Genomic DNA, 27,816 nt, shown 5'->3' on the forward strand with positions numbered 1-27,816 from the left:
TGATCTGGTTGATAGGCGAGGGTCAGATTCAATGACCTGTGATTAAGAATTCAAGCATGGTGATTATCACGGGGCTTGCAAAGAGCCCAAAGAGCCCTGCTTGATGCTTTGAAAAGCCTCTGACCCGGTGGGCTTGAAGGCGCCACTATCAGCTGATGGGCTTCCAGCCTGCTTTGTGCAGTGACTGGCTGTGCTATCAAGGGGAACTTGATGAAAGTTGTGCGGAGGGTGGAAACAGTCTCGGGGGACAAACTGGGACCCACGTAAGACCATACCTGGCCTGGGGGCTGGAGGTTCCCCACCCCTGTTGGATGACATACTTCTGAATGAGTAAAAGACAGACAGACGAAACGGCTGGAAAGCAAGCAAGTGTAGATCTGAGTTTATATCACTTTGCCATGCACTCAGTATTCAATTTGACCTTAAAGGTCTGTGGCATCCTGAGTTCTGTCCTTAATGTCAGGAGGTTCCAGTTCTGTCTGCCAGGAAAGGCTATAGGATCTTGCAACTGGAGTTTCTCCTGCACTAACAGCCCCTTCCCCCAGCGTCCTGTGCGTACATGGAGAGGGAGGAACAGGACTAGCCATCCCCACTGGCTATAGCTTCAGACTTTTGCACGCAAAGTGGGAAGGTCTGAAGAGGGAAGTTATTGCATCAGAAATCCACTAGGGTTTCTGATGACCTGGGAGGATGACAAGCTGAACCTGCAGAGATCCTCGCTTCAGATCTCCCTTCTGTACGTGCAAAGCTTGGAGGTGGAGTTGGTTGAGAAGGGGTTAGGACCTGTGCATGCGGCCTCGCTCCTCCCACCACACGTTCTGAGAACATGTCAAGGCAAATGCTCCTACTCTCTGAATAAACTATGTTCCCTTCAGCCGAGGAGACGGGTTGCTAAAGAGAGACCGTTCCACCTGTTCTTGCAAAAGCAACGGTCGCAAAGGAAGCAAAATGTTCCCCTCAGTTTCCCCCCAACTTGAATAAGAAAAGCCCCCTCCGAACTTTACAAAAATACACGCTGGGATGTTAATGCCACCACTCCCATGTTGGCACAGGCCAATGTAATTCCCCTCAGTTTTCCATGATTGTTTACCGTTCCAGAACCACCACCTGTTCTCTGCCTAATCAGCACAGTGCTCTCCAAGTGATGTGTACCAGGCAGTATTAGAAATGGAGACACGAAAGCCAGGAGCTAAAGGGCACCTTAAACCAAGGTTAAGGACACCACAACGGAATGTCTAGGCGTGCATTTTTATAACAAGAATACACAGCTGAAATGAACTGCAGATAAAACATTGTGTTCATTTTTCACATGGGGTGGTCATTCCTCTGCCCACCCCCCTAATATTCCTAAGAGGGTCTCTTCTCCAGTCTTCAGAGAGGAGCTGGAAGTAGGGAGGCAGAAAAAGGTCCTCCTTTCCTTCCACTCTGCACTTTTACTATGGAATCTCAAGTGCAGTACTGCACCCAGAGCTCAGAAACTGCTTGCGCTAATTAAATTCCCTGTGGCAAAATGCGCCTAGAACAATGGGAGTTTCGGACCCTGGTACGAGACACACGGATTTGCAGATGAAAGCAGAGGAGGACCTTGGCCTGCTCAAAGAAGCCCCTTGTGCAGGGATAGCTGATGCTCCAGCACCGCTTCCCTTCACCAAAACAAGTTTGCCTTAGAAGGGAAAATGGCAGGCAGGCTGCCTCGTCTGCCATGGAGCAAGTTGCCTCCTGCCTGAAAGGAACAGAAATTGGGAGTATGTCCAATTCCATAACGGCACCACCAACATCTGCTCTCCCTGCCAAAATCCAGCCCCAACAGGCAAGAAGCTGCCCCCACCCCCACGGCACTTTTCAAATTTATTTCTGCACATTCTAGGGATGGGCCTCATCTGCATAAATAAGTTGCACAACGCTCTCTTGCATTCCTGCCTGAAACATTCCCAACTGCCAACGTCGAGGGAGGCAGAAAGAGAAGGGAAAGGGGGAAAAATTCCTTCCAGTAGCACCTTAGAGACCAACTAAGTTTGTTCGTGGTATGAGCTTTCGTGTGCATGCAAACTTCTTCAGATACACTGAAACAGAACCCTTATATATAGTGAGAGGGTGGGGAGGGGTATCACTCAGAAGGGTGGTGAGAATGGATGGTTGGCTGATAGGTGTGGTAAACCTGCTGACAACTTCTGTTTCAGTGTATCTGAAGAAGTGTGCATGCACACAAAAGCTCATACCAATAACAAACTTAGTTGGTCTCTAAGGCGCTACTGGAAGGAATGTTTTTATTTTGTTTCGACTACGGCAGACCAACACGGCTACCTACCTGTAACTGGAAAGAGAAGAGGCACAGAAACCTTACCTTCCACCAGTCTCAGGCGCAAACCCCTCTGGGAGACTGCGGAGGGAGAAGCATCACTTCTGAGGTCGGCCACCAAGGAGGACGGAAAGTTCAAGCGATGTCACAGCAACACCAGCTAACTTCTCCTGGGTCAAGGAACCTGGAAGCACAGAGCCTATCAGCAGCAGAATCGAAAGCCAGCATGTGCTGCTGGAATGAAGGTGGTGACCAGAGTCGAATTCCTGCTCAGCTTGATGGCCTTGGACAGGTCCCTGTCTCCTTCTGCACAAATGGTGGTCTTCCCGGTGTTGTTGGACTTCAACTCCCATCTGCCCCAGCTAGAACTGTCCACTGTCAGGTAGGAGTTGGAGCACATCATGGAGGGCCAAATATGTTCCTTATACTTGCCTTAAGAATAAGGCTAAGGTGCAAATGTAAGACGTAAGACCAAAAGGGTAACTCACTCTTTCAATGCATGTCCTTCTTCCCCTGCTCTCTCCTCCAGCCAAATCTTCATTGTGGGGTACTACAAAACAGAGGAGTTCTCATCAATCTCTCCAGATTCTCTCAATGCCCCCTGCAATTCTTACTTGCCACCTCCACCAAGCCATTAAGCTAATTTCTCTAATACCCTCAGCACCTAAATTGGGACATCCCTGCTCCCATCAGCCTTTCTCTGAACCAGGCAGCTGCAAGCTCCCCAGTAGCACAGCAGCAGACTTTGCTCCTCATCCCTTAAGAAGTTACTCATTGCCCTTTACAACTCCAAGTGAGAACTTTATCAAGAGCTTCCAAACAGGAAACGGAGTAAGTCTGCTGCAGCAAAAACAAAGAATATTTCTACACTTTGAAGTCTAAGAGGCACAACACAAGGGATGAAAGAAAAGGGCCTCCCGTGATTTAGCACCTGGGCAAAGAATAGGAAGCAGATGGTAGCAGTAAGCAGACAGGTCCCACAATGGAGGGAAGTAAGAAGCTGAGCCTCTAGTCTAGAGGACTTGTGCTTTTGAACTTGTATGTAACTTATCTGGAGCCAGGAGTGAGCAGCAGAGTGACCTAGTCTGTAGATAACAACAAATTACTCAGGATGGCAAAAGGCCAAGTGGCCTTCAGAGAGTCCCCAAAGCCCCTCTCCAAAGCGGCTGAATGGGCATTAAAAGGGCAAACACCCCCCAAACCCTTCGTGTACACAGTCCTGGGGTCTGAACAGGCAGTGACTGACCAGGAAAGAGATCACTGGTGGGTAACTCAATGAAAATGTCAATTTAATATGCAATAACTCAGGGTGAGGGAGAAGGAAAATTCTGTGCTCAGCGTTATCAGGAAAGGTACAGAAAACATGACGGCCAGAATCTTGGCTTTACACAAATCTACGGTGCAACCACACTGGGAATAATGTGTTCAGTTCTGGTCACATCTCAAAAAATGAATTGTAGATGCAGAAAAGGGCAGCCAGTGTGACCAAGGGCAAAGAACATCTTCCCTACTAGGAAAGAGTAAAGTGCTTGGCATGAGTGCCTCATGTTAGTTTAGAAAAGGAAAAAAAGGTTAAGGAAAGCCATGATGGCTTACAAAATTATGCACAGTGTAAAGAAGGCAGACAGGGACAGGTTTTCCTCCCTCTCTCATAATTTTAGAATTCAGGCCAGAAAAATTGATTTCAGAGCAGACAAAATCCAGAATTAAGTTATGGAACTCGGCGCCCTGAGAAGAGGCAATGGCTACAGGCTTAGGCAGCTTTGAAAGGGGATTAGACAAATTCACGGAGGGTGACAGAACTATTTCCAGCCATAAGCTGTTCTGTCTAAACAGAACCTCCATGTTCAGAGGAACTATACCACTGAATATCGATGACTGGGCTGTCAGGTGGGGAAAACAAACAGCCATTATTATTAATAATAATAATAATTACATTTCTACCCTGCCTGTCATGCCTGTTTGGCGGGTCCCTGAGGGACAAAGGGCGCCGCACCAGGCAGACTTTGCCTCTGATCCGGCCCTTCCCACGGCCTCCCTCCTGAAGGAACTTTCCGGGGCGCCTGTCCCGGCCTGACCCCGCGGGCTTCCTCCCGCTCCGGAGGGCAGGACCCGATCCCGGGGCTTCAGAAAGGAGATGGGGAAGCCCTTTCTGAGGGCCGGAGGGCTCTCCCGACGTCACGGGGAACCCCGCCGAGATTCGCCGGATGACCTCGAGGGGTCCCGGCCTGCCGGAAAGCGAAGCCTCTCCTCGCCTCCCCCGCTGCTGCGCCAAGGGGTCTCCTCAGAGGAGAGCCGCCCGAGTCTCCCGGCGGAGGCCCAACTCCCACCCCGGGGGAAGGTCGGTCTCGGGGGGGCGCGGGGGGAGTTGCGGGGAGGGGCCACTCGAGGGGGGGAGGGAGACCCCCGGGGGGGGCGAGCAGGCGCCGTTTGCCCGGGAAGGCGACTTACGGGCGACTCACGTGCTGCCGGCGGCGTCGGCGGCGACCGGGACGCAGCCTGGAGGCCCCGCCCCCCGCGGAAGCCCCGCCCCTTCCTCCGGGAGCCCCGCCCCGGCTGAGGGGACGCGGCGGAAGCCCCGCAGGCCAGGTAAGCGCGCGGCGGGCCTCCGCTCGGCCCCCGTCCCGGCATCCCCCGCGCCGACGTGCTCCTTCCCACAATGCCCAGCGGGCCCTGGGGGGGGCCCTTCCCTCCCGGCGGCCCACAATGCCCCGCGCCCACCCCCGCCTTCCCAGGCTCCTCCGCGCGCGCCTGGCCGGGCAGCGCAGCCGCCTTCCCACAATGCCCCGCGGCGCCTTGGCCTGGGTCGCTTTCTCAGGAGCAGCCCTCGTCCCTCCGCGGCTCTTTCCCAGCATCCCCTGCGCGCCCCTCAGCCCGGGCTGCCTTCCCACAATGCCCCGCGGCGCCCTTGACCAAGGAGCAGCTCCTCCTTCCCAGAGTCCTCCGGGCTCCCTTGGTCCATATCTGAGGGGCTGCGGGGAACAAAACCTGCCCTTTTCCCCTTAGGGGGCGTCCAAGAGGCCCTGTGGAGGCCTGACGTGGGTTCCCTATTGGTAGGAGAAAAGAACAGAGGCCAAGCAGAGAATAGTGAGAAGCAGAGCAGCCAGTAAGCCGGATCTTTATTGAGCTGTTGCAACAGGGACCTCACTCACCACACGCAGGAAGAAGAAGAAGAAGGAGAAGAGTTTTGGATTTGATATCCTGCTTTATCACTACCCGAAGGAGTCTCAAAGCGGCTCACATTCTCCTTTTCCTTCCTCCCCCACAACAAACACTCTGTGAGGTGAGTGGGGCTGAGAGACTTCAGAGAAGTGTGACTGGCCAAGGTCACCCAGCAGCTGCAGGTGGAGGAGCGGGGAAGCAAACCCAGTTCACCAGATTACAAGTCTATCGCTCTTAACCACCACACCACACTGGCTCTCCAGGAGGGAGAGGAACCCAGAACAATGGCGCACAAGGCCTTGTATAGACTTTTGAAATTGCCACCCTGTAGTTCAAGACCACTCCTCCATACATCATACATACATCACAGAAAAGGCGGTCTACAACAGAAATTTGAGTGTTGTTGTTTTTCCTGTCTGGCAGGTTTTCTGATAATGCCTTATCTGATTGCCTGGTGATTACCCACTTCCTGAGACAATGGGAAGGTTCCCACACCCCCTCCATCCTTTTATGAACACTTATTTATTTAAGGTCATATATATATGACCTTAAAATTCTTATAACAGGGCCAAACTCTCCAGCACCTGGCTCCCTTGGCGGCTGCGATTTCCCCAGCCAAAGCAAGAAGAGGCTGAGCGTTGATGGCTGGGCACCAGGGGGAGGAAGAAGAGGGTCCTTGAGCTACTCTCTCATGCCCTATAGGCAATTTTTAAAATATTATTATTATTATTATTATTATTATTTATACCCCGCCCATTTGGCTGGGTTTCCCCAGCCACTCCATTGGCATTCGGCAGGAAAGGTGGCTCTGGAAGCCCGCTTGTGCCCTGGCAGCAGGAAGTCTGTAATCCTCAGTGGTTCAGGTGTGGCCATAATAAAGAAGGGGGTGGCTTCTTGCTCTAGGCAAGGCTGCCCAGAGTCAGACCTTAGACTTCCTTGAATGTAGAGAAGATTCTAGTTGCAAATAGGAGCTGTGAGGTGGAAGCCCCAGCTCAGCTGAGCCATAAGCTCACGATGTGGCCTTAAGCAACTGCCATGGACACGTGTGTGTTTGTGCGCACACACACAACATGGGAATAATGAGGCAGGCCTGCTTTATGACTTACTGAAATAGTACATTTCAAGGACTTGGGGGAAAAGAACTGTACAGTGTTACCTTTGGATACGAACGGGATCCATTCCGGAGCCCCATTCGCATCCTGAAGTAAACATAAGACGCATCTGCGCGGGTCGTGTTTCACCGCTTGCGCGCATGCGCGTGATGTCATTTTGAGTGCGCATGCGTGAACAATGAAAGCTGGAACTAACGTGCTCTGTTACTTCTGGGTCGCCGCAGAGCGCAACCCGAAAAAATACTTAACTTGAAGTTACTTCAACTCGAGGTATGACTGTATAACCACCAGGGGTATATAAATTCTGTTATCCCTTCTTGCCACAATGGTTGTTCTTTTACATTTCCCCAGGAAGAATTCACTGGACACCCCCTTATGAGCCACCATAAATGAGAAGGCCAGCATGGATGAGAAGCCTGGAGGGAGTGAGCTGTCTCCAGGGATGCCCCCCTCTTCTCTGAGACGGGTTCCCCGCAAGAGGGGGGCAGAAGTGAGTGGGAAGGCGGGGCATGCCGGCCAGGCCCCAGCAAAGAAGACGAAGAAGAAGAAGGCGGCTCGCAAAGCCCCGCGGAGAGTTGCCCCTCATTACCTTGTGCACGAGACGGACAATGACATGCTGCTGATAGTTTCCAACGTGGAGGAGGCACGACAGCGGCCGCTCCGGAAAGTGCCCAAGAAGAAAGGGAAGCAGAAGCAGCAGCAGAAGAAGAAGGGACTGAAGAAGCAGGCAACGCACGGGAGGAAACGCGTAAAAGAAGAGACTTTGGGAAACCGGCATGTGGCTGCTGAGGATCAAGGAGAAGAAAGCAAGGCCTTCCCCCTCAGCACCCAGCCAGCAAGTGGAAGTTCCTGGGGCGAGTGCCTCCCGGTGGAGATCCTGGTCCAGATATTCCACCATGTTGTGGCATCGGAAGGCTCAGTGCCGTTCCTCTGTAGGTAAATGGAGCACTGGGGCCACAGCCAAGGGGTGGGAAAGCATCTTGCCTGAGGAGAAGCAAGAGATCCCACAGAGCAGCCTTTGTCAACCTGGTGCTGGCCTCGTGGTGTGGCCTGTGCTGTGCGGGCTGGGACTGATGGGAGTTGTAGTCCCAAACATCTGGAGGGCACCAGCTTGGCAAAGGCAGCCATAGAGCATGTATTATTTTGCCAGATTACTCACAGTGAGTACCTGTAATGCGCAGTGGCCCTGTGAGACGTGACAGTCATTGCTGGTTTTCTCTCTAGGGTGGCCCGCGTGTGCCGTCTCTGGTATGGAGCAGCTTCCAACCCTGTGCTTTGGCAGAAGGTGACTGTTGGCCACTGCTGGGTTGCCCCAGGCCAGAAACATTCTGTTCTAGAGAAGAAAGTCCTGGACACAATGGGGTGGCTGGTTGCCAACCGGTGAGTATTTGCTTTTCTTTGTGGGGGATGCAGTCTTTGTATGTGAGGAGCATAAGTCACCTGCCGGATTTCACCCCCTTTTCTTTGGCAGTGACTCTGTGGCTTCCCTAGCTGTCTCCCTGCTCCTCTGGAGCCTATATGCAGCAGGTCCGGAACGCGGAATCATTTTATGCGCTTGCTCCTTGCAGGTTTTCTCACCTCCGAGACTTTGCTCTTTGCCACTGGAAAAGCCACGTGCCTTTTGTCCTGAAGGTGGGTGAGGCTACTGCAATCTTATGCCTTTTTAAAGGTAAAGGTAAAGGGACCCCTGACCATTAGGTCCAGTCGTGGCCAACTATGGGGTTGCGGCGCTTATCTCACTTTATTGGCTGAGGGAGCCAGTGTACAGCTTCTGGGTCATGTGGCCAGCATGACTAAGCTGCTTCTGGAGAAACCAGAGCAGTGCACAGAAACGCCGTTTATCTTCCCGCCGGAGCGGTATCTATTTATCTACCTGCACTTTGATGTGTTTTCGAACTGCTAGGTTGGCAGGAGCTGGGACAGAGCAACAGGAGCTCACCCCGTCACGGGGATTCGAACCGGTGACCATCTGATCGGCAAGCCCTAGGCTCTGCGGTTTAACCCACAGTGCCACCCGCATCCTTTTTACTGGCATGCAAAAACCCGAATTTTGGAAGTGGGCAAAAGATGCAAAACAAGACAACTGCTACCGTTTTGTTTAATTTTTGTGATCTAGTGCTGTGTTTTTCCGTAATGTATAGAGCACATTCATGCCGGAGGCAAGGTTAATGTGTTCTTACAATGTAGAACACCTTGACACCTGAGGCAAGGTATCTTCTGTCAACTAATCTCCCTTTCCTGTCCGGGACTATTTAGGCAATTGGCAAATCCTGCCCACTCCTTGCATCTCTCAAGCTGTCCCATTGCCGTGGGGTGACCACGGAGTCTCTGTGCACACTGGCCGGATGCTGCCCGCAACTGGAAAGCCTGAACTTGCAGAATTCTCAGGTGAATGGTGGCTGTGCTGCAAGGTAGTGTCTCACGGAGAGGGCAGAATTCCTGGATTCCGCTGGCTTGAACCCGGATCCCACTGCCTTCTCTTGTAGATGTTCAGCTGCAGATTGGTTGCAATATTGAGTTTCATAACTGATATCTCTCTTCTGTGTTTCCAGGTTGACCCTTCGGCCGTGGTCAGCTTTCTGGAAGCTGCTGGCTCTCGGATCCGCCATTTATGGCTAACGTACAGCAGCCGGCTGAATGCCATTTTTTCTGTGCTTTTGGTAAACAGCTGAAACCCCATGGAGGGATTGGCTCGTCACAGAATAACTATTGTAAACAATCTTGAATCTCTGGCTGGGGAGCAATCCTCCCTGAGGGGGCAGCTCACAAATGATGGAGTGGACGCATAGTGCATTTAGTTCAGCCCCCTGGGACTCAGCGCAGGACATGCAGAACTGAAACACCCCCAGCAGATGCAATCCTTAGGCTGCGCTTGAAAACCTTTCCATTTTTTGGAAATAAAGTGCTTTGCAGTCTCTCGTTCACTTTTGCTCCTAAGGTTAGGGTTGGAGAGAGAGTGTGGTCCAAGGGGTAGAGCCTTGGATCTGGAAGAACCAAGGTAATAAATAGAATTGCTTATCCAATGGACTCTCAGGCTCATGTTGCATTTGTCATGTGCCTCTCTTCCTGGGTGGCCAACTCCATAGAGTTGTAAAGACAGGTGAGGGGCGCAATGTGCACAAAAACTTTGCCCGTTAGGAGTATTGTATAAAAATGTAATGATTTTAATGATGTGTAGTTCAAGTACTGCAGCTCACATCCAAAAAGGAAGTCTCTTAAGGACTACACTCTGGAGGTTTTGTGGTGCATATTTTTTCAGTTTGTTCAGCTTGAGGATGTGAAAAAGATCCTAGGAAAGTTTGAGGCAAACCACCCGAATGCTTGACTCTTGTCCACCCTAGCAGCTTAAAGCATTTAGTTTATCCAAGCCCCCCTCCCATGAACTTGTCAATGGAAACACTGGGTGTAAATGTATTTATTCTTAAACTGGGAATTGGGGGGGGGGGGCAGAGGCTGCATCTCCCATCAACCCTAACCATTGGCCATCTGGCTGAAGCCAATGGGAGTTGGATGTCCAACATCTGGTGTGCCACGAGTTAAATAAAAAGGTGCCAGAATGGGATTGACTAAATGGGTTCACAAGGTAGGAAATGTCTCTTTATCATAAGGGGAGGTACCGGAGAAGAAAGTTGTGAACCCTTATTCTTTTTGAGCTGCATTGGCTCACAGTCAGTTTCCGGCCCCAGTTCAAAATGCTGTTTTTTACTTCTAATCATGTACAACCTCCGGAATGAATTAAGTTCGTAACTAGAGGTACCACTGTATTAAGAACAGCGTTGGCTCAGGGTGTCTGAAGGAACACTTCCTGGCATATGGTAGTAGTAGTAGTAGTAATAATAATAATAATAATAATTTATTATTTATACCCCGCCCATCTGGCTGGGTTTCCCCAGCCATTCTGGGCGGCTTCCAACAGAACACTAAAATACAATAACCTATTAAACATTAAAAGCTTCCCTAAACAGGGCTGCCTTCAGATGTTATTTTTCTCTTTGACATCTGGTGGGAGGGCGTTCCACACAGCAGGTGCCACTACCGAAAAAGCCCTCTGCCTGGTTCCCTGTAACTTGGCTTCTTGCAAGGAGGGAACCGCCAGAAGGCCCTCGGCGCTGGACCTCTGTGTCCAGGCAGAATGATGGGGTGGAGACACTCCTTCAGGTCTACTGGGCCAAGGCTCTTTAGGGCTTTAAAGGTCAGCACCAACACTTTGAATTGTGCTCAGAAACATACTGGGAGCCAGTGTAGGTCTTTCAAGACCGGTGTTATATGGTCTCGGCGGCCGCTCCCAGTCACCAGTCTGGCTGGCGCATTCTGGATTAGTTGTAGTTTCCGGGTCTCCTTCAAAGGTAGCCCCACGTAGAGCGCATTGCAGTAGTCCAAGCAAGACTGATCACCAGCTGAGATCTTTAGAGAAAGCTTGACTTCATACCCCACTGTTGTCTGAGGCTAGGCTGGTGGGCATGCAGGATCAGACCTTCTCACAGAATCTAGGTTTTAACTAGTCCTGCTGGATCCCAGGGCCATTTTCGGTTGTCATTTATATCTGACTTTTCTTTCCAGAATGGCAGCTGCCCAGAACTGCAGCTTCTAGAGGTGAACACAGAGATAGAGCAAAGTACGCAGCACTTCCAGCTTCCAATTGAGCAGCTTCAAGTAGCTTGTCCACAGCTGCAGGTGTGTGTGGATTAACTGGGGTTGTGGGGCTGCCTTCTCTTATTCTGAGATGGGTAACAGGGAGACCTTGGAGCACCCCACAGTCGCCTGACCTTGACTCCCTTGGGTTCAGGTCGGGGGTCACAAGCAAGAGACTTCAGCCAGAACAGGGAAATACCTCTGTGTGGTTTGTGAGTGAGTGAATGGTTTGATAATGTGCAGCAGAGAGTCTTTGCTTTGTGGTGTGGAGAGGCAAGTGGGGGGGTCTCTCTCCCCCCCTTCCAATTATCCGGTAACAGATGGCATGGCTTGGCTTCCTTCTTGAGTCACCTGGAGTTTTTAACCACTCCACAGATGCACGGTGGGTGTGGCTTTATTTGTTGGTATGTCTGAGAGAGGAACTCACGGGGGAAGATTCTCCCTCGGGGCAGGGATTTGGGTTTGGTGTCTCCTTGCCCTGTGGCTGATGAGTAATTCAGAGCTCAGGGCTGCCCTCCTGACCCTCCTGTTCTGCTTCTTCCTTCCAGGTCTTGCGCTTGCTCAACCTCATCTGCTATCCAAAGCCCATTCCCCGCTCGGCTCCCACTTCCCCTGGCTTCCCGCAGCTGCAGGAGCTGTGCCTGGCCACAACCTCTTTCTCCTTCGTCGACGACAGCATGCTGAAACGGATCCTGTGCACTTCGAGCCGACTCCGTGTGCTCGACCTGCGCGGCTGCTTCCGTGTCACCCCCAAGGGGTTGGAGCTGCTGCCCTGTCCAGGTGGGTGTGGAAGGATCTGTTGCCTCTGTGTTTTCTAGGCCACTTTCTGGGCAGCCTAATTATCATCATCCCATCACTCATGCTCATACTTACCTTAGTTGGCAAATCTGCTTGTTTAAAGCAAGACCTGGCTCAGTCATTTATAACCTGCGTGTTGGGACTCCTCCTTTTAGGAGCTCCCTTATGCTGAGTTGAGTCATTACCTAATACAGTGGTACCTCAGGTTAAGTACTTAATTCGTTCCGGAGGTCCATTCTTAACCTGAAACTGTTCTTAACCTGAAGCACCACTTTAGCTAATGGGGCCTCCTGCTGCCGCCAGAGCAGGATTTCTGTTCTCATCCTGAAGCAAAGTTCTTAACCTGAAGCACTATTTCTGGGTTAGCGGAGTCTGTAACCTGAAGCGTATGTAACCCGAGGTACCACTGTACTGCTGGGCTGCTGCCTGAGGGAATAAGGTCTCCTCTTCAATATGGGTGCCATGCTTGTGTAGGAAGCTGGGCCCTCCCCTTCTGTGGGCATTATCTCTGTGCAGCCATTCTGTCAGGCATCTATTCCCCCAAAAGACCTGAGGGAGGGGAAGGGGGAGTTTGAATGCAAAACCACAGGGAAGTAAATTGTGTGTGTGGAGCACACAGCTCTGCTGTTGTCGTGTGTAGTCTTAGGCACATGAAGTTGAGACTACACAGATCTTGGGTGTAGGAAGGTCCTCTTGGCCACCTCATAAGGGGCCCTTAGCAGAGTTGTCCGGCCTGCAGTTTATGGCAAGAGGATGGTACATGGGATTTTTAGAAGTTATCTAAAACAGGACTGCCCCAGTCAAAAGCAGTGGCGGTAGCGATGATATCTGTTTCAGTGAAACATGGCTTTATCACTGGATAATGAGTATGGCCTTCCAACCCTGTTTGGTGTAAGATACATCCCCGTGGCGGTTGTATCATGTGATTTTATTATTTAATCATTGTATGTTTCCTTGTTGTCACTACGCTTATCCCTCCTGACACCAGATGTCTTCCGCAGACCTAGAGCAGCTCTACCTGGGCCTGTACTGTAGTGCCAGCCACCTGCACCTGCCCCTCCAAGGCAGCCCCCTCATCACCTGGAAGTGGAACCATAGCTTGAGAGAGCTGGATCTGACCGGGCAGAGCTTCAGCGAAAGTGATCTGGAGCAAGCAATGGCTGCCTTCACTCAGGGAGACAGCGCCAGAGGGGAGCCAGTCCTGCGCTCCCTCAACCTCACGGGAACCAAGGCTGCCCTCCATACAGTCAGGTGAGCCGCGGGGTTTCCCCCTGAGATCATCTTTCCCCCTCCTCCAACTAGGTCCCAACCCAGCTCTCTTCAACTCTTGAGGAAAACAATGTGGGGGCCACTTATATACTACTTGGGTGCTGCCTTCCTTAGAGGAACGGTGAGAATCTGTGGACAGAACCACTTCTGGGCTGTGTCTTGCTGCTGTTGAATATATCTATATAATTTAATATCCATAACCCTTCAAGCAAACAATTTCACTATGGCTTAAAACATACATCTTAATAATTTTTTAAAGAAAATAAAACAGCAATAGTCAAAAACAGTTTCATCACTATCTGGATCTTTGGGGAAATGAAAGCACCCTCTGTCTGGTGCTGAAAGGCAGCTGTGTAGATGACTGCCAATAGTACAAAAGCAGAGGCGGTGGATTTCTTCTGGTTTGTGTAGCATGGTTAGACCAAAAAGTAGCAAGTGCCACTCACAAAAGTAGCAAGTGCCACTCCTCTGCTGAATGTTGCTCCCTGCGGTGGCTTCGGTTTGCCTGGCAGGCAAGTCTACCTTGGGAATGCCCACACCCACTTCAGTCCATTGGCTTGAGCTCTAGGCCCGAATGCTGCAACCGGCAGAATTCTCTTGTTGGCAGGCCTGGCCCGAATAATGGCTGCTTTTCAGGCCAGCTTTCCCACCCACAAGCCCCCTGTCCCCGATGGGACGGAAGCCACATTCCTGAGTAGTTGGGAGGAACTTTGCACGGTTTTCACATTTATGGAATCTCTTGTTTTCAATCCATTTGAGACATTTTGGAAGGCATGTGCATCTTTCTCCAAGCTTTGGGTTGATCAGAGTTGTGGCCTTCAGGGGAAAAGCACAGGCATGTCAGCCCTTTGGAACCCTGTTGGTGTTTCTTCCTGTTTCTGACCTTCACATTACGAGTGGCCTTGTGATAATCTAATGTTTTGCCAATTCCCCACACCAGAAAGGTTGAGAAGGAGCTTAACATTGATCTCCTTTCCTTCCCCCCATAAGCACCCTGATTGCCAGCTGCCCTGCTCTCAGCTACCTCAACCTGTCATCCTGCCGCCATTTGCCACGGGGCATGAAGAAGGTGTACCGGGGTTACGGTGAAATCCGGCAGTGTTTGCAGCAGCTCCTGACCAGCTCGGAAGAGCCAGCCACACCAGGAGATGCCTCATAGCAGCTGCCTCTCCAGGAATACCGTAACAGGAGGATCAGTTCTGCCTCTCCTTGCCTCAGCAAGCCAAGTTCCTGTCCTTTTCAGCACCTACACCTTTCTCAAGGCAGGGGTCTTACACCTTTCTCAAGGCAGCAGAGGTGCAGGATCTGTCCCTTGCAAGGAGAAAAGAGACTGTGATGTTCTCGCTGCACTACTGGGAGGGGAAACATTCTACTTGCTTTGTCCCCACCTTTTTTGTAACTTATTTCTGTTGTCTTTTCTATTGTTTGTAGCTCCAAACTCTACCAGAATAAAAGAGTTTTTTAAAATTTGCACAGTGGGTGTGACTCTGTGTTCTCTCTGGGCCTGGGTTGTAGAAAGCTGGTTGCTCAAACAGGAGTTATCCAGCAACTTCCGGATGTTTTCTTATCCTTGCAGCTGGACCCCCTAAAAACACTTTGTCCAATCTAGACTAGGAAGATAAGGGGGAGCTGCTATTCGTAACATCTGGGGGAAGTTGCTGCCATTGAACGTTGACTTGTTTTGCCCACCCATGTCAGGGATGTGATTTAGAAGATCCTTTAGCGAGCTTTTAGTGTCATTGGCCCAGTCCTGTGGAACTCTCTCCTACTAGAGATTCAGTGAGTGCCTTCTGTGCCAACTTTCATATGCCTGCTGAAAGCTTTCCTGTTCTGCCAGGCCTGTCCTGTGCAGGCAATTAATATCATTCCACAATAGTCAATGGATGTCTGTTTTTATCTTCTTAACATGGCTTTTATTGTACTGGTTTATGTTTTACTGCTCTAAAGCGCTTTGATACGTATTTTTATGGCACAGTGGTATACAACTGTTTTAAATAAATAAATGAATGACATCCTGCTTTAACTCTAGCAAGCTTCCCATTCAGGTTGGTGAGAGTTGGTCTTATGTTCAGCTCTTGGGGAGGAGAAAGTGAAGTGGGAGGCACGGGGTGTGTGTGTGTGTGTTACTCCTTGAATTAAGCATGTTCCTGTGTGATTCTGCAGAGGGCAGCAGCTGTGGTCTTGTCTGCGCTGTAAGCCCGGTTTCCATGGGGATGAGGGATTCTGTTGGCCACCGTTGCTACGGAAGCTGTCCCATGACTGTCCCACACCTGCTGCAGGACCAGGTGGAAATAGGTGCACAGAAATAATTTGGGCACTGGTTGGTCCTGGTTTTTGGTCCTGGCTTTTCTTTAGCAACACCTTCTCTGAAAGACAGAGGCAGTCTTTATAAGGAAAGGAGGTCAGATTCTTAAGGGGTAAGTAAGAATCTGCAAAGGGGACGTGGGTGGCGCTGAAGGTTAAACCACAGAGCCTAGGACTTGCCGATCAGAAGGTTGGTGGTTCGAATCCCTGCGACGGGCTGAGCTCCCGTTGCTCAGTCCCTGCTCCTGCCAACCTAGCAGTTCGAAAGCACATCAAAGTGCAAGTAGATAAATAGGCACCGCTCCGGCGGAAAGGTAAACGGTGTTTCCCTGTGCTGCTCTGGTTTGCCAGAAGTGGCTGAGTCATGCTGGCCACATGACCTGGAAGCTGTACACCGGCTCCCTCGGCCAATAAAGCGAGATGAGCGCCCCAACCCCAGAGTCGGCCACGACTGGATCTAATGGTCAGGGGTCCCTTTACCTTTACCTTAAGAATCGGCAAATGCTTACCATTCAAAAAGGGCTGATAGGAGTTGCAGCCACAGTCTGTCCGGCACGTGACGAGGGTCCTCCCTCTTCTCCCCAGCAGTTCTTTTCCAGGAAGGAGAAAGTGGAGAGACACTCCCTTCAAGACCCAGCCGGATGGCCAAGGCTATACTCAAGGGCCCCCTGGTCCTCTGGCACTGCAGCTTTGCCAGCAGAGAGAAAAACCTGCCTGAGCTGCTCAAGGAGAACAAGTATTTCCCCTTCCAAGTGCAGCAGCCCAAAGGTGAGGAGCGAGGCCGTAGGAAGGCTTCTTGGGTCTTCTTGATTGTGCGGTTGGAGGACTGCCTGAGACGGGCCACCGTTATACTTGAAGTCTGCTCTAGCAACCATTGCACACATCGTAGGGAACCATCAAACGGTATCTGCCCCCACCCAAGCCTCCCCAGTGTTGGGAACTGCAGTCAAACATAACTGTGCATGAGGGCTAGTTCATGCATGAAGGAGTTAAGGCAACAGAGCCGTGTTCCTAGACTCAGCTAGGTCATGCCTTTCCTGTGAGGGAGGAAGTGAAAGTGCTTCTCTTCCTTTCTCACACTCTCTTCCAGCCATCAGAACAAAATTAAAAAATTCCTTCCAGCAGCACCTTAGAGACCAACTGTTTGGTATTGGTATGAGATTTCATGTGCATGCACACTTCTTCAGATTCATGCATGCACACCAAAGCTCATACCAATAACAAACTTAGTTGGTCTCTTAAAGTGCTACTGGAAGGAATTTTTCTTATTTTGTTTTGACTATGGCAGACCAACATGGCTACCTATCTCTTCCAGCCATGTCTGAACTTGCAGCAAGTTCAAATTGCATATTTGAAACTATCTTGTTCATTTTGCACCCAAGAGTAATCTGCCTGTGTTACCCATTGCTGCTGCATGGATCAGTGCTTTAATCAGACCTTTGGATTTAGTAAGGAAAGCCTTTAAACAAACTTAGCGCTGTGTGCCATTGCTACAGGGGTAGAGAGAGGGGACGTGTTTTAAGGCAGACTAAATGGGATATAGAGAAGGGTCTAATAACTCATATTTCACACTATGCTGCTGGTTAACTTAAGAGTGTTTTTAACCCTGCTGGGGGCTGTCTCCCCTTGAGAGTGTGCAAAGCCCCACATTTTGAATCCTGGCACCCAGCCAATTCTTTTGTTAATTTACCCACGCATGGGTCAGATCTACCGTATTTTTCGTCCCATAGGACGCTCCGTCCCATAGGACGCACCTAGTTTTTTTGGGGGGAAATAAAGGAAATTTTTTTCCCTTTATTTCCCCCCCAAAAGCAGGTCCAGGAAACCGAACCAGGTCGAGGAACAGCGGGGTGGCGGCGCTGCGCCTCCCTGCTGTCCCCCGAGCTTGTGGGGCTGGCCAATGTCTGCCTGGGGTGAAGGGCGCCCTGAAGCAGAGCGCCCCTCGCGCCAGGCAGCAGGCTGCTATCCGCAGCGTGGGGAGCGCTGCGGGGAACTCCTGGAGGGCTCCCCACGCTGCGGGTGTCTGCCTGGCGTGAGGGGCGCCCTGAAGCAGAGCGCCCCTCGCGCCAGGCAGCAGGCTGCTATCCGCAGTGTGGGGAGCGCTGCGGGGAACTCCTGGAGGGCTCCCCACGCTGCGGGTGTCTGCCTGGCATGAGGGGTGCCCTGAAGCAGAGCGCCCCTCGCGCCAGGCAGCAGGCTGCTATCCGCAGCGTGGGGAGCGCTGCGGGGAACTCCTGGAGGGCTCCCCACGCTGCGGGTGTCTGCCTGGCGTGAGGGGCGCCCTGAAGCAGAGCGCCCCTCGCGCCAGGCAGCAGGCTGCTATCCGCAGCGTGGGGAGCGCTGCGGGGAACTCCTGGAGGGCTCCCCACGCTGCGGGTGTCTGCCTGGCGTGAGGGGCGCCCTGAAGCAGAGCGCCCCTCGCGCCAGGCAGCAGGCTGCTATCCGCAGCGTGGGGAGCGCTGCAGGGAACTCCTGGAGGGCTCCCCACGCTGCGGGTGTCTGCCCGGCGCGAGGGGCGCTCTGCTTCAGGGCGCCCCACCCGCCGGGCGGCAGGCTGCTATCCGCAGCGTGGGGAGCCCTGCGGGGACCTCCCGCAGGGCTGCCTAGGGTGCGGACGTGTTCCCGAAGCGCCGGGCGCTCTGCTTTCAGGGCGCCCGACGCTCCGGGAAGGAGGCTGCTATCCGCAGCCTAGACATCCCTGCGGGACCTCCCGCAGGGCTGCCTAGGCTGCGGATGTCTTCCTGAAGCCTGGAGAGCGAGAGGGGTTGGTGCGCACCGACCCCTCTCGCTCTCCACGCTTCAGCGAAAGCCTGCATTCGCCCCATAGGACGCACCCAGATTTCCCCTTCATTTTTGGAGGGGAAAAAGTGCGTCCTATAGGGCGAAAAATACGGTATTTTCATCCCACAAACCCAGCCCTATTCCTGTCTCTGACACGGGAGAAGTCAGGAGAGGGAGCTATTCTCCGGAGTTACTCTCATGCAAGATGCATGTCTGGGGTTAGACAGGGAAACGTAGCTGCTTAAACGTCCGTGTTTCAGAATATCTTCATGATAGCAAGGGGGAGTCTGTGTCTTAGCTTGCTCACCCAAATAAAAAGGTGTCTAAACAGTTCTCCGCTGTTGCATGTTTTGTGTCATTGAAATTTCAATTTTATGTGCATCAGGAGCTCTAATTTTGTGTTCTGGGTGCTTCCCAGCTCTGGCCACGGGGTGCTGGGTTCTGTGGCCTGGGCTGAGGGAGGGAGGTTGGGGACTTTCAGCCCAGGGTGTGGTGGCCTGTAGCTCAGCTCCGCGGGGCTTAGTCCTGAATTTTGCCCTTTCTGCCTCCCCCCCTACAGTGTTTGTGATTGAATATTACAAGGACATGATCTGGAAAGGACTGGTGATTTTCCTGCTTTCTTTGGGGCTCAGCATACTTCACTTCAAGTCACCACGGGTAGGCACATGATTCTTGCCACTATTGAGAACCAGGTACCAACGAGATATTTTTGTCTTGCCGCAATTCTCCTGCTGTGGGAACACAGATTTCCCCTGAAAGTGTTGAGCTAGTCCCTTGGCCCCAAAGGGTCTGTGCGGCTTCCCTAACTCACATCCCTCCCTCGCTGCTCTCTTGACTTTGCCTTCTTTCTGTTGTCTCCCCTGACACCGCTTTGCAGTTGGGCACCAGCTAATTCCTCCATGAACTACCAGGTACATTCACAGAATCGAAGAAGAATATAAAAGGGAGTTGTCATGTAAGGCAGATCACCATTGCTCCAATAATAATAATAATAATAATAATAATAATAATAATAATAATAATAATAATAATAATTTATTATTTATACCCTGCCCATCTGGGTGAGTTTCCCCAGTGACTCTGGGCGGCTTCCAACGGAATATTAAAATACAATAGTCTATTAAGCATTAAAAGCTTCCCTAAACAGGGCTGCCTTCAGATGTCTTCCAAAAGCCTTTTTTTGCGTCTAGGGAACTGATGCAATGAAGTACACAGCCTCAACTGTGCTTCTTTTGTGAAGTTAAGGGTCCGCCTGTGTGTTTGTATGAAATTATTGTGCAAATTACCATAGTATTAGGAAGAGTTTGCTGGATGAGGCCAATGGCCCATCTAGTCCAGAATCCTGTTCTCCCTTCAATGAGGCCAAACTTAGATTCACAAAATGTTTAGGGGTATGCATACCCTGTGTACCCCCAGAAAAAAGCACAGGCTACGAGCCATCAAGAACCCCTTTTCTCCATTGAAAGCCACCCCAGTTTGTGGCCATCCCTGCCTCCAGTTTAACTCTGAAGGACTTGTTTTTATTCGCCCTGAATCTTCAGACATTCAGCTTCATCGTATGTCCACAGATTCTAGTGCTTCTGTATCAACTATATCCATGTCCTGCTTAATTTTATACATCTCAGTCATCACGACCTCTCTGGCTCACCTGACCTGTAAGCTCAGGATACAGACAGTACAAAACCCTGGGACACTGGGTTGAATTTTTCAACTTTCAAATTCCAAAAATTAGATATTTTGTTAAAATTAATATAATTTGATTTTGCTTGGTAAGTAAACGGTGCATAAAAGTGCATAGAAATAATAATAAAATGATTGCCAAGCGCTTGCATTTATTTTATTTTATTTATTTATAGCATTTCATGACATTTTCAGGAAGTAAAATTAACATTCATTTGTTTTCGGAAAGCAGTTGATGTGCTTTTTCATCAGATGTAGACTTACCGAGCTAAACGTTGTCCAATCACAAAAAGAATAGCAGATTTCAATTCCTAACACCCTAGAACATATTTTAAAGACCTGCCACTGAATAAATTGGCAAAAATTAGATTTCAACCCCTAAAATGACCCTCCCTACCCCCCCTATCCTGGCTTTTCACCTGCATTTTTTTGTGACTTTGTTAAGAGTTTGGGGTTTTGTTGAGCAGAGCGGGGTGCCCTGGCCTCCTCACCTGCTGCTGAACTCTCACGCCTGCAGAACTTGCCTTGAAGCTTTTTCCCCTGGGACTTCCCCTGCCCCCCCCGGGAGCAGGCTCCCTTGCTAGCTGGTCCCACATTTACCATATTTTTTGCTCTATAAGACTTACTTTTTCCCTCCTAAAAAGTAAGGGGAAATGTGTGTGCGTCTTATGGAGCGAATGCAGGCTGCGCAGCTATCCCAGAAGCCAGAACAGCAAGAGGGATTGCTGCTTTCACTGCGCATCGATCCCTCTTGCTGTTCTGGCTTCTGAGATTCAGAATTTTTTTTTTTCTTGTTTTCCTCCTCCAAAAACTAGGTGCGTCTTGTGGTCTGGTGCATCTTATAGAGCGAAAAATACGTATATGCCTAGCAGTGAGTGGAGCTGGTTGTCTTGGGGGTTCAGTTATAGTCATCAAAGCTGCAGAGAAGTTGGCCTGAGAGTCAGCAGTAGAAAAACAGGCCACACCCAAGCAAGCTCCACTCAGCCCATTTTGAGGCCAGTGTGAGGTCCATGGTGGCACACAACAGGTGCCACATTATGTCTGGAAAATGCCGTCCAACAGAGCGGTTCCTCATAGCAGTAAAGGCCCTCTGCAACCCTACAGAGAAAGGGAGCGTTGCAAAGAGAGTGCAAAGCTTTTTCACAGATAAGGTTGCTCCCATCCACTACTTATGTTGGTTTCATCAGGAGATGTCCCTGCTCAGTCCTTCTGAGCTGACTTCTCTCAGATCTCCCACATCTGCACAAGGGAATCGGCCAAGCTGAGGAGGAGATTCTCCAGGTGTTTTTTGGTGGGGGTGGAGAAAACAGATTGGCTGGACCAATATACCCCAACCTAGTGCCCTCTAGATGTTTCGTACTGCAATCCTCACCAGTCCCATTTGGCTCAGGCTTGACTGGAGTTGCGGTTGAAAACATCTGGACGAAACCAGGCTGGGGAACGCCGGTCCAGGTGAATACCTGGCTCTGAGGAGCAGCTGTAGGGCAGAGATTTTGCCTTCCAGTCCCCTGTTTTTGAGATTCCTGGAGGCAACGGGTTGACCCTGATGAGGAGCAGGGTTCTCCAGCTGATGGACCTCTTTCTAAGCTTCATTTCCCCCCTGGCACCCCTAACCTCCTCTGCCTGGACCCTTTGCTCTCCTTTCAGGGCACTCAAGACTTCACGGTTTTCTTTGTCTTTGGCATGTTGACCGGACTCTGGCTGTCCATCAGCAACATCCACAAGCGCCGGCTGATCATCAACCACATCAAGGAGGTCTACCAGTTCTACATCAAAGGCATCCTCTGGCAGGAGGGACCGCTGCATCAGATCTACGTGCGGCTCATAGCCCAGCCCGATGGTACCACCAGCATGGCGGGGGGTGGGCATGTAGAAGGCACCCTTGTCGCCTCCTCTGCTAAACTCCTCCTCCTCCTCTCCCATTACGTCCAGGCCTTCCCTCTTGAAATAGACCCAGAGTTGAGAGTGGATTTCATGCTCTTTATTCAGCTCATAGTGGTGAGGAGGAATGGAAGTTCCCCCAGAATGTCTGCCTTATATACATTATTTACACAATGGGCCCCACGTGATTGGCTAATTCCGGGATTCTCCCGTAGGCCAATCAGGTTGCTATTCTTAGACTTCACCTCACGTGGAGGAGGAAGTGAAGTTGTCATTCCACCATGTGAAACTGACCAGGCAACATGTCTGGGCTTGACTGCTTCAAGCCCTGACCGCATGCTCAGAAATAATTTCCTGTATTTTGTAAGCCCAAGGCTTATCATAGAATCATAGAATTGGAAGTGACCCTGAGGGTCATCCAGTCCAACCCGTTCCAATGCAGGGATCTCAGCTAAAGCATCCATGACAGATGGCTATTCAGCCTCTGCTTTAAAACCTTCAAGATAGGAGAATTCACAACCTGTCAAACAGCTCTTACTGCCAGAAAGTTCTTCCTGATGTTTGAAGAAGAGCCTCTGTTCTTCTTGCTGCTGCATGGAATAACACATGAATCTACCTTTAGAATTTGTAAGTAAAGCATTTAAACCAGGGGTCAGCAAACTTTTCCAGCAGGGGGCTGGTCCACTGTTCCTCAGACCTTGTGGGAGGCCGGATTATATTTTTTGGGGGAAATGAACGAATTCCTATGCCCCACAAATAACCCAGAGATGCATTTTAAATAAAAGGACACATTCTACTCATGTAAAAACACGCTGATTCCCGGACTGTCCGCAGGCCGGTTTGAGAAGGTGATTGGGCCACATCTGGCCCTCAGGCCTTCGTTTGCCTACCCATGATTTAAACCTACTAACGGTGTGGTCTGTTTATTGAGAGAGGGGTAGAGAGGGGGAGCCCTGTAAGCAGGATATTTAAAATGTCAAACAGCCTCTATTCCTCATGTTTCACTGCACTGCATGATACTGTGATTTTAATACTCTGCTGGGGTCTCTTTCTAAAGTGTGTATAGCCCCATACTTTGGACCTAGGGATCTAGTCAATTCTAGAGCCAGTGTGGTGTAGTGGTTAAGAGCGGTAGTCTTGTAATCTGGGAAACCGGGTTCGAGTCTCTGCTCCTCCACATGCAGCTGCTGGGTGACCTTGGGCCAGTCAGACTTCTGTGAAGTCTCTCAGCCCCACTCACCTCACAGAGTGTTTGTTGTGGGGGAGGAAGGGAAAGGAGAATGTTAGCCGCTTTGAGACTCCATAAAGGGAGTGAAAGGCGGGATATCAAATCCAAACTCTTCTTCTTCTTCTTCTTTTATTAATTACCCCACACAAGTGATTTACCGTATTTTTCACTCCATAAGACACACTTTTTTCTTCCTAAAAAGTAAGGGGAAATGTCTGTGCGTCTTATGGAGCGAATGTGTGGTCCCTGGAGCCGAATTGCCGAGGGGACAAAAGCAGATCATGCTTTTTTTTTTAAAGAGGGAAATGGGTGTTGAAACAAAGCCACTAATCAGCAAGTGATCGGGGAGGGAGATAAGGGACACTAGCAATAAAGGAGGCTGCCTGGGAGGGGGGAGGTAAAGACAGTGAACTTGCAAGGAGAGGAGACAGGAAGACTAAGGCAATGAGGAGAGAAATTAGAAGAAAAGGATGAGCAAAAAACTGCTCCAGCTGAGGAAAAGACACTAAGGCAAACAAGAGGGAAGGGGGGGTTGAAAGGAAGCAGCTGATCAGTAAGCAATCGGGGAGGGAAATAAGGGAGGCTAGCAATAAAGGAGGCTGCCTGGAGGGGGGAGGTTCATGGATCCTCAGGATTTTTGCACTGGGTCACTCCAAATTCACCATCAGATCACATAGCATGTCCATGGCTACAGCCTGCACCATAAAAATCACGCACCCACTGTTTTGTTCAGAATATTTTTTTCCCTTGTTTTCCTCCTCTTAAAAACTAGGTGCGTCTTATGGTCAGGTGTGTCTTATGGAGCGAAAAATATGGTACATCAATCTATTTTGCACCCTGGACCAGGAGAGCTCGGACACAGCAATGGCAGCCTCCATAGTAACACTCTGTTTCCTCCTCATTCTAGCCTACGGAAAACGCTACTACAGCCTCATTATCAATGGATACCGCCTGGAGGTGCTCACTCTGGCTGCACTGACGGACCAGTTTGAGGTATGGGGGTGGACCCTTACTGGGCCAGTTATGGGGCTCTGTGTCTTGACCGGATGCCTGGCAGATGGAGGACCAAAGGCCCAGCTTCACACAGGATATCTGATGCATTTATTGGCTTGATATACATGTAGATACTCTGCCTCCTCTCCTTATGGTTGGAGCACCTTCCAAAACAATCCGAATGGTAACTGCAGTGAATATGTTGGCCCTGCAGATTCCTGAACCTTAAAGGTTCTCCATTTCTTGGTCTCTGCCTCCAGGAAAGTGTAAAATATAACTAGCTAAAACCAGACTCACACAGCAACAATAATTCAAAACACAGCGAGTCCTTTCACTGGGCAAAAGCGTTTGACATAGCAAGATTTCCCAACTACAGCAGCAAACCCTAAAGACACTCCGAGTTGCTTGCCCACGATCCCAGGGATGGATCTAGCCTCCCCCATCTTCTGATCCCCCTGCAATGGGAGAAAAATCCCTACGCTGGGAGAAAAATCCAACGCTTTCTCACAAAGCTATGGGGCCACAAAGTTTCTCTAGGTTGTCGTCAACACACCACTAGCACCCGTTGCTTGACGTTCCTTTCCAGTATGATCTAAACCATCACGGGCGCTTCCGTTGTGATTCCTGCATTGCAGCGGGTTGGACTAGATGACCCTTGGGGTCTCTTCCAACTCTACCATTCTGTGATCTAGGGAGAGACATTGCACATGTGCCACCCGGTGGTTGGTTCTCGTGTGCATGTGTGCTTCGGTGTGTGCATGTTGATTTTTCTTTCCTTGTTCTTAAAGGGGGCGCTGCTCTTGTCGGGTCTCCTGAGTAGTTGAAGTGTAGATGGGTCCCACCAGGCAAAGCTCAGTGATAACAGCAAGAACCGTTGTTGAACTACATCCCTGGGAAACAGGGACAAAGCAACAGCTCATATACATTCCTGAAAGCCTGGGCCACGCCCACTCCCAAAGTGATTGGCTGTCTAAACTTCCAAGCTGCGAATCACGACTCAGAGTTCAAGGGCCAATGGCAGAGGCCCAAATCCTGAAATGCTCTGTGATTGGATATCATGTATCAGTTCAGAACACAGGAGCTCAGAACCCTTAGTCCAGACTCAAGCTCAGGAAAACACAGACCGCTGACTACATAACAGTCTAGTGGTACCTCCGGCTGCAGACGGGAACCGTTCTGGAGGTCCGGCCGGATCCTGAGGTTTTCACAACCGGAGAGACTGCTTCTGCGCACGTAAGCGTGGCATTAGAGTTCTTCTGCGCATGCACAAAAGCGGTCTATTGCTTCTGCGCATGCGTGTGCAGCAAAAACCTGGAAATATACTTCCAGGTTTGCCGCTTATGTATCCCGAAGTTTACGTAACCGGAGGTACAACTGTATTTATGATTGCATTCCAAATATAATTAACCCTCTCAGATAAGACCTACTATTTTACTGACCTCACCCCAATCCTGGGATCTAGACGTGGAATTCTAAGCACGAATGCCCACCTCTAGCCTCTGGTCATCCAGCATAAGCATCTGTGTGTGTGTGTGTGTGTGTGTGTGTGTGTGTGTATAGAAGGGGCAAGCCACATTTCTGAAGGGGGCAGACTTTGTCCCATATGTTAGATTTCTGAATGAGAAAGGGTGGTGTGTTTCACATTACCCTCCCCACTGAATCACGGAATCGTGGAATCGTAGAGCCATCTACTCCAACCCCCTGCAATGGTAATATTTTAGTTTTCTGTTACGTTGCTTTGACTGTATGCTCTATATTTGATTTCCTTCAGATTGCTTTATTTATGTTTTATTGATTTGATATGCTGTAAACCGCTTTGAGATTTTTCTTAAAAGTATAAAGCGGTATAGAAATTCAAAAAATCAAATCAAATAAATAAATGGACTGCTATTGGACCGCTATTTTATCTGAAGTCTACTCCTACTGCTTTTGACGGAGTTCACTTCCCAGCAGCTACCTTGTCTTCATCTCCACTTTTGGATCTGACTCCCATCTGCATGTAAAAAGGGCCTTTCTGTCAAGGAACCGCAGAGGTCCAGCAAAGGGGTAGTGAGAGTTAGGGGGCTCCCCCTGCTTCCCCCGCAGGCCTCAGGGGGCCCCTGGGGCTCACTGCCTGGCTCTCCCCACCTTTGAGACTTGGAGGGGTGAAAACAGGCTCCATGCTTCCAGGCCTGCTCAACCTGCCCCACCTTGCCTGTGTCTCCCCCCAGCTTCTCGATTCCGTGGGGCGCCGCATCGCCCGCAACCTCAACCTCAACTTCTTTGACTATGAGGATATCTCCACGCGTCACGTCATCAGACACTTTCCGCCGGAGAGGTACGACGACGACGATGACATGGACTACGGGGAGAACACGAGCGTGTGAGGGGAGCAGGCAGGGGTGGGTGGGTGCTTGGCTATTAAAGGTGGGCACTCTGTTCTGGGTGATGATTGTGTCCAAAGTGTGTCCTTTGCCAGGCTCTGCCTGGTTCCTTTCTTCTCTGTCCATCAGCAGAGGTCTTCTGAGCTGCTTTGTGTCTACGATGGCCCGGGTTCAATCCTGGGGAGATCTCCATGGAATGGGAGAAGGAGGGTGGGTGGCCCAAAGGAACTGGGAGGAATGGTTCCAGCATGACCAGACCCGAAAACCTCTTGGTGCTGGAGTGGTCCAAGAGGAGCTCCACCCAAATTCATCCTGAAAGCCTATCTGTTGCCCAGCTCCTAGTGGGTAAGAGCGGCGGACTCATAATCTGGGGAACCGGGTTCGCATCTCCGCTCCTCCACATGCAGCTGCTGGGTGACCTTGGGCCAGTCACACTTCTCTGAAGTCTCTCAGCCCCACTCACCTCACAGAGTGTTTGTTGTGGGGGAGGAAGGGAAAGGAGATTGTGAGCCGCTTTGAGACTCCTTAAGGGGAGTGAAAGGCGGGATATCAAATCCAAACTCTTCTTCTTCTTGAAGAGGAGCTTAACCCTTCCCTGTGGAGCTGCCAGTAAAGTCTGGCTCTCTGGTAGTTGCTGCTATTCCCGACTTTTGAAACTGAAATAGAAGAGTTTGGGTTTGACATCCCGCTTTATCGCTACCCGAAGGTGTCTCAAAGTGGCTCACAATCTCCTTTCCCTTCCTCTCCACAACAAACACTCTGTGAGGTGAGTGAGGCTGAGAGACTTCAGAGAAGTGTGAGTAGCCCAAGGTCACCCAGCAGCTGCATGTGGAGGAGCGGAGGCACGAACCTGGTTCACCAGATTACAAGTCTGCCGCTCTTAACCACTACATCACACTGGCTCTTTATTGTCACTTGTACATCTTGTATACAGTGAGATTCGAAGACCCCCCCCCCAGCTCTCTTAGTCTTAATTCCCCTCGTTTACTGACACGCACCCACCAAACCCAAAAGTCAGTTGCCCTGTTGTTATCTTTTCATTCAGCAGCTAACAGCCCACGGATAGAAGCTGTTCTTTACCCTGTTGGTGTGACTAATCCTGCTTCTATATCTTCTGCCCGAGGGCAGGAGATCAAGAAAGTGCCCGCCAGGGTGTGAATCTTCCCTGAGAATTTTCCTTACTCTCCTGAGGCAACGTTCTTCCGCTATTTCATCCAGCAGATTCACGGGACAGCCCATAATATCTTGTGCTGTATTCACCACCCTCTGTAGGCACTTCCTATCAGGTGATGTCAAACCAGCGTCCCACACCGT

General features: G+C 50.5%; 3 protein-coding genes across 6 annotated transcripts in view; 2 read left to right on the forward strand and 1 right to left on the reverse strand.

Moving 5' to 3' along the window:
- SLC52A2 (solute carrier family 52 member 2) overlaps nucleotides 1-4,134 on the reverse strand; it is a 29,152-nt gene extending 25,018 nt beyond the window's left edge. The window contains exons 1-3 of the mRNA XM_083450302.1: nucleotides 2,964-4,134; nucleotides 2,788-2,849; nucleotides 2,345-2,483 (exon numbers count right to left, since the gene is read on the reverse strand). The gene's annotated coding sequence lies outside the window, so the exon portion shown is untranslated. The remainder of the gene's footprint in view (nucleotides 1-2,344; nucleotides 2,484-2,787; nucleotides 2,850-2,963) is intronic.
- Nucleotides 4,135-4,817: 683 nt separating this feature from the next.
- FBXL6 (F-box and leucine rich repeat protein 6) lies at nucleotides 4,818-14,743 on the forward strand. Of its 2 annotated transcripts, XM_083449043.1 has the most exons (10): nucleotides 4,818-4,888; nucleotides 6,925-7,509; nucleotides 7,798-7,953; nucleotides 8,142-8,205; nucleotides 8,830-8,961; nucleotides 9,126-9,233; nucleotides 11,134-11,247; nucleotides 11,754-11,985; nucleotides 13,005-13,254; nucleotides 14,263-14,743. In XM_083449043.1, the coding sequence occupies exons 2-10, from the start codon at nucleotides 6,977-6,979 to the stop codon at nucleotides 14,429-14,431; spliced, it is 1,758 nt and encodes a 585-aa protein (XP_083305169.1). In that variant the 5' UTR covers nucleotides 4,818-4,888; nucleotides 6,925-6,976; the 3' UTR covers nucleotides 14,432-14,743. The 2 variants fall into 2 exon arrangements, with proteins under 2 accessions (XP_083305169.1, XP_083305170.1); XM_083449044.1 differs by lacking the exon at nucleotides 4,818-4,888 and having other exon boundaries at nucleotides 6,905-7,509.
- Nucleotides 14,744-15,506: 763 nt separating this feature from the next.
- TMEM249 (transmembrane protein 249) lies at nucleotides 15,507-26,567 on the forward strand. 3 transcript variants are annotated; one of them, XM_083449092.1, is made up of 6 exons: nucleotides 15,507-15,689; nucleotides 16,162-16,344; nucleotides 18,917-19,014; nucleotides 21,685-21,877; nucleotides 24,054-24,139; nucleotides 26,350-26,567. In XM_083449092.1, the coding sequence occupies exons 2-6, from the start codon at nucleotides 16,218-16,220 to the stop codon at nucleotides 26,503-26,505; spliced, it is 660 nt and encodes a 219-aa protein (XP_083305218.1). In that variant the 5' UTR covers nucleotides 15,507-15,689; nucleotides 16,162-16,217; the 3' UTR covers nucleotides 26,506-26,567. The 3 variants fall into 3 exon arrangements, with proteins under 3 accessions (XP_083305218.1, XP_083305219.1, XP_083305220.1); XM_083449093.1 differs by having other exon boundaries at nucleotides 16,165-16,344; XM_083449094.1 differs by having other exon boundaries at nucleotides 15,515-15,557.
- The last annotated feature ends 1,249 nt before the right edge of the window (nucleotides 26,568-27,816 follow it).

Source organism: Podarcis tiliguerta, assembly GCF_965153285.1.
Source record: "Podarcis tiliguerta genome assembly, chromosome: 7".
Lineage (NCBI taxonomy): Eukaryota > Metazoa > Chordata > Lepidosauria > Squamata > Lacertidae > Podarcis > Podarcis tiliguerta.